The following is a 5,951-nucleotide window of genomic DNA, read 5'->3' on the forward strand; positions in this document are numbered from 1 at the left end:
ATTGAACATTCTGGTCTTTAGCCTCCTCATTTCTTAGCTGCTGATTTCATTTTCCTGACCTAGTTTACTTGCCCAGTGATCCCAGGGCCTCTGACATGGTCATTGCAGGCCTTAATGTGACCAGTGTGGTTAATGTGTCTTTGTGGTGGGAGGGAACCCCTTATTAAGCACCTACTGTATGCCAGGAATAGAGTAGTGCGTATGGCTCCTGGTGGAGTTTATAGCGTGTTTGGGGCAGTGGTCAAAACAAGTAATAGACCAATAAAATAATTAAGCTAAGTGTATGACAGAGATAAATGAGGGGCCAAGACAGAGACTTGAGAGAGTGCTCAGAGAAGGCTTCTTAGACAAGGTGACATTGAAGCAAATCTAAAAGATGAGAAGTCAACCTTGTACACAGCCAGAGAAGGGCACATGCAAAGGTCTGCAAGTTGAAAAGAATTTGGCTTACTTGAAGAACTGAAAGAAGGCTTTCGAAGCTGGACTACCATGCATGGCAGGGGTTGGGGAGGCAGGAGATGAGGTGGGAGACAGGCAGGGCCTGAGCTGTCCCTCAGCAGCCCCAGAAACAGTAGACTTTAATCTCAGTGCAATGGGAAGCCACTCAGGTATTTTAAGCAGAGGGTGACGGACACTTCTAGTGCAGGAGGGGACAGAGAAGGAATTAAAGTTTATTGAGTACCTACTATGTGACAGGCATTGAGCTTAGTGCTTTAATAGCCTTGTTTCGTTTAATTTTTGCAAATTTACGGGACAGGTAATATGATAATCGTTTTACAGGAAAGAAAAATGGAGCTTCAGGGAGGGAGTAATACTTGCCAAGGGTTATACAGCTTGATAAGTGCATGGAGCAGAGATCTGGATGTAGACCCGTTCAGCTCTAATTTCTTTTTGTCTCCCCACACTCCCATCAATGCCAGGCCCTGATCACCAGTGGTCTGTGGCACCAGTGTTGAGTGGGCAGCAGCAGGGAGCAAGCCACGGATCCTCATGAGCCCCTGACATGCCTCAGAGGAGCTCAATGCTACCACCCAAGAAGAAGGGGGATGTGACATTTGCCTAATTTCCCAACTGACAACTTCTTCCATTCGTACCTGTCCTAATCACTTTTGCGTTGAGGTATTACCCAGAAGGCAAGGAAACCCCCCTGCTTGGAAAGAAGTTCTCACAGAGCATCTGAGCTGGAAGGAGGAACTTTAGAGATCCAGCCATCTCCTTTTGCAAATCGAGGTCCATAGCTCAGAGACGGAGGGCTGATTTCCCAGGGCCCCACAGTCAGAAAGCTGGTAAGTTGGTGTTGGCAGTCCCATATCTCAGATCCAAGTGTATTCTTCTAGCCCAGGCTGGTCTGCTCTGGGCCTTGCTGCCTGGATGGTCTGCTGTGTTCTCCATGTGCATTTAGCATGGGGCTCTGCAGCCCTGCCCTCTCTCAGTCTGTTCTTCACAGCACAGTAAGAGTGATCCTTTAAAAACCCCAGTCAGACCATGAGAGCCTCTGCTCAAGACTGCTCTAGCCACCAACAGCATGGGGGGTATCCCTCTGCTCCAGCCACATGGCAGGCTTATCTCCCAGAACACTTTTCCTGGGTCTTTGCATTTGCTGGTCCCCTGCCCTGACCACTCCTCTGACATGTCTGCCTGGTCCATTTTACCTGTGGTTGGGGTTTCTGCTCAGATGTCACCTCCTCAGAGAGGGATTCCCTGACTCTAAATCTAGAAGACTCTCCTGTCTGTCTCTCTCCCCTTTCCTGGATTGATTTTTCTACCTGACTTTGTATTTCTACTTGTTAATCTATCATCTGTCTTCCCAGGTTTGTGAGAGCAGACATTGCCTGTTCTGGTCAGGTGTTTGTCCTAAGTTCCCTGAGGCTGGGAGCATGTTCTCCCAGATTCAGGAGCTTCTGCTACTCACCATTCACATTTGAATGACTCCCCAGTAGACCCCCAGCCCATGCCTCTCTCCTGAACTCCACACTCAACTGCCTGTCCAGTGGCTTGACTAGGGTGTCTAACAAGTGTCTCAAACTTAACATGCTCAAAACTCAACTCCTGAACTTTCCTCACAAACCGGCTTTGCCACAGTGGAGACTCACTGGTAACTAGCTTTCTAGGCCAGAAAAGTCAGAGTCATTCTTGACTTCTGCCTTTCTCTCAGACGCTATATCCAATCCCTCAGGAAGCCAGACCTCACAGCCGGACCTCAGAGTCCAGTAGCTTCTCTGCACCTCCATTGCCACCAGTGCAGTCCGAGGCACCATCACCCTCCTCTGCATGTCAGGGTAGCTTCCTCATCGGTCTCCCTGCTTCCACCCTGGCTTCTCCACAGACTAGCTTCACAGAGCAGTGGGCATGAGCCCTGGAAAACACAGGTCAGTCCAGAATAGGCACATCTACAATAGAGACAGAAAGCAGATTGCTGGTTGCCTAAGCTGGGGCGGTTGTGGGGAAATGGGCAGTGAGTGCTAACGGGTATAGGGTTTTCCTTTGGGTTGATGAAATGTTCAAAAATTGATTGTGATAATCAACGCACAACTTTGTGAATATACTAAAAACCATCGAATTATTTTAAAAGGCAAATGAACATATCTTTTAACATTCAAATAGTCATGTCATTTCCCTTCTCTGCTCAGAACTCTCAATGGTTCTTTTCTCAGTCTGAGTTAAAGTCAACATCCTTTTGATGACCTACTAGGGTCTCCCTAACCTGGTCCCTGTTACCTGCCTGACCTTTCTCTACATCCTGTCTTTCCATCACTCCACTGGGGACATAATGGCTTCCCCGATGTTCCTGGAACCTGCCATGCCCATGCCCACCTCAGGGCCTTTGCTCTTGCTGTTCCCTGTGCCTGGAGCATTATTCTACCACACTACCGCAAATCCAAATGGCTCACGCCTCATTTCCTTCAGGTCTTTACTCAAACATCACCTTTTCAGGGAGGTCTTCCATGACCGTGCCACCTTATATAACATCGCCCCCCGATACTTCCCATTCTCTTTCCCTGTTTTATTTTTTTCTCCTTAGAACTTATCACAATCTGACATTCTATGTATTTTACTTGCTTATCATATTATTGACTGCCACCCCCACTAGAATGTAAGCTCCACGAAGGTGAGAATTTTGTCTCTTGTGCCCACGAGAGGAATTCTGGCACATAGAACAGGCCTGGCACAGAGTGGGCACTTTGAGTATTTGTGGAATGACTGAATAATGGACAGGATGACAGGTGGTAGGACTGTGATCTGTGAGACAGGGCTTCCTAGCTGCAGGGAGCAGCCTGGGGCTGGGCAGGCTTCCAGGAGGCTCACAGCTGCTCCCTCCAACCTGTCTTGATCCCTAGAGAAAGCCCCAGCCCAGCGTAGGCAAGGCCCCTGCATTCACTTAGGGCCTGAATCATGGGACTCTTTGCTGTCCAAATCACTGGGCTCAGCTGAGTGTCTGGTGGGAGGAACCTCTTCCTGGGGCTCTTTTGGATTGGTTTCTGGGCCTCTGGCCTCTCTCAGCCTATTAGGCAGACAGTCAGTAGAATGCCTAATGATTCAGTCTGAATCACAGTTACTCAGGCTCTGCTGACAGTCAGGCTAGTGGCCTCCAGGCCCTGAGGCAGGAGTCAGCCATGTAGGAAAGACGGAGGCAAGTGGGGAGACTGAGGCACTCAGAGACCAAGGGACAGAGACATAGAGAAACTGAGTCTAAACTGAGGAAGATCTTGGCATGGCGGAGACATTTAAAAAATAAATTATGAACGAGAAACTGAGGCATGGAGAAAATGTAAACAAAACGGCATGCTCTTGAGGTTAATGTGATGATGGGCAGATGAATATACTGATGGGGAGAGACAAAGAGACTGAAATGCAGGCGCTCGAAATACTGGCGGAGGGGTGGCGTTTAGGCCCACTGATTCTGGAGTCAGCCGCCAGGGTTTGGACCTCGGCTCTTCTACTGAGATGTTGGGTGAATTGTGGAGCATCTTTGAGCCTTAGTTTCCTCATTTATAAAATGGGGGTTCTTAGAGAACCTATCTCATAAGGCTATGATGAAGAAGCACCTAGGACAGCGCCAGGGACATAGTATATACCCAGTAAGTGAGAGTTATGATTACGATTATGATCATTAAGAGGATGAAAGAGGGATTGTGCAACCAGGAACAGGAAAATGGGAGACTGAATGATAAGGGTGCAGGAGTGCGTTGGGGCAGGCGGGCAGAGTGGATTGCAAAGAGAGAGGAGCAGATCAGAAGGGGTAGCAGAAAGGGCAAAGATGAATACGGGTGGGAATGGAGGGTCAGGAGGTATAGGTCTCTCTTGGGGTCTACTCAGGGAGGTCAGTGAAGGAGGGGGCTGGCAAGAGGGAGGGGAAGGAGGGGCGGGGAAGGTGGGAGCCCTTGAAAGCAGGGACAAAGGCCTGCAGGCCTCATCATCCCAAAGTTGTGCCCTGCACAGGGCCTGGTGCACAGGAGGTGCTTAAGAGACACTTGCTGTGTGACTGTGAGCGGGAGCAGGAGCTAGGAAGCACCTCCTGTCCCTCCGGCCTACCTGCTCTCATGCTCTTGTGTGCAGGTGGTTGCCGGGGTTACCTGCTGAGCTGCTCCCGCAGTGCCTTCAGCTCCCCCTCCTGCTCTTTCAGCAGCTGCTCCTGGTGCTGGGCCTGCTCTTTGGTCGTCTGGAGCTGGTGTCTGAGACTCTGGGGGGAAAGAGAAAAGAAGGAAGGGAAAGGGAAGCTGGAGAAGGAGGACAGAGACCCCAGCCCAGGGACTGACCTGACACACAAACATCCCCATGAGACCTCAGGCCGTGCAAGGCAGCTATAAGGTGCGGGGAGGGACTAAGGACAGCTCTGGGACGTGTAATGCCTGGCTCTGCCACTGGGTGAGCCTGGAGCCACTATTTCTTCCTTCATTGAAGGCTGGAAGTTACAAAGCTCAAGGATATAAAGACTCTGGTTAGGGAGGAGGCTGAAGAAGTCCTAAGAGCAATCCTGGGTAATCTCCAGGAGAAGCATCTGCAGCAGTAGAACTTAGATATTGGGGAGAAACCTGCCGATAATGAGGGCTGTAAAATCTGAGAACAAGTGACTTCCCTGAAGAACTGTCGGGAAGGGATCTCAAACTCAAATGACTACATGGGCTAGGCAGGCGGTATTGATGAATAAAGTGGGCCTATTGTGAGACAACAGAGAGAGGTGGAGACTGTGACAAACTGAAGAATGTATGGCATTCAAAAGGCATCTTCAAATAATAATAACCTTGTGTGGGCCAATAAAAGTGGATCTGTGGCTGGAGTGGCCTCCAGATTACCACTGAAGACCCCTGTCTGTGGGTCAGTTTAGAGAGGAGAGAATAAGCACAGAGCTCAGCTGCTCTCACCTTGACCACATCTTGCAAGGCCACCTCCGCTTGCTCCTCTGTCCTCGTCACACTGGTCACTCCTGTTTGCTCTTGTGGCTTCTCCGTGGTGGAACCTTCCCTTGTTCCCAGGCTCTGGAGGACCCGGGGTTCCCTCAGAATACTAGGCACCTCCCACCTCTGCTCGCTCCCTGACATTGAATCCTCTATCACCCCTCTGGGGCCGGAAACCAGCAGCCTCTGGACATGACCCCACTCTGCGCCTCCTTCATGAGTCCCCACTGTTGTGCTCTGACCTTCTGCACTCAGCAGAACGCCTCTGCCCTCACTCTCTGTCCTTCTCACCTCCTTCAGCACCCCCTCAGCTCCCTCTCGCTGCCCCTGGGCATAGGGTGTTGAGTTCTCTAGGCAGGTCCCCATCCTTGGGGCTCCCATCTCCTGGTCTTGCTGCAGCTCCTCCCCCTCTGGTTCCCACATGCTCTGGGGGGCTCTGAGGCTCCTGGGATCTTCTCTCTTCTTTTCCAAAAAAGGAGAAAGATGCTTGTGTTGCTGAGGCCTGGGGAGTCCAGCCAACCGGTCTTCCCCTGGTGCATCTCGTGGACAGCTGGC

General features: G+C 50.6%; 1 protein-coding gene across 1 annotated transcript in view; it reads right to left on the minus strand.

Moving 5' to 3' along the window:
* Positions 1–5,951, minus strand: part of RUFY4 (RUN and FYVE domain containing 4) — a 17,704-nt gene that overhangs the window by 6,158 nt on the left and 5,595 nt on the right. Inside the window, exon 8 of the mRNA XM_011358691.1 lies at positions 4,575–4,681. Coding sequence (XP_011356993.1) covers positions 4,575–4,681 — 107 coding nt within the window. The remainder of the gene's footprint in view (positions 1–4,574; positions 4,682–5,951) is intronic.

This window comes from Pteropus vampyrus, unplaced genomic scaffold (genome assembly GCF_000151845.1).
Source record: "Pteropus vampyrus isolate Shadow unplaced genomic scaffold, Pvam_2.0 Scaffold42, whole genome shotgun sequence".
Lineage (NCBI taxonomy): Eukaryota > Metazoa > Chordata > Mammalia > Chiroptera > Pteropodidae > Pteropus > Pteropus vampyrus.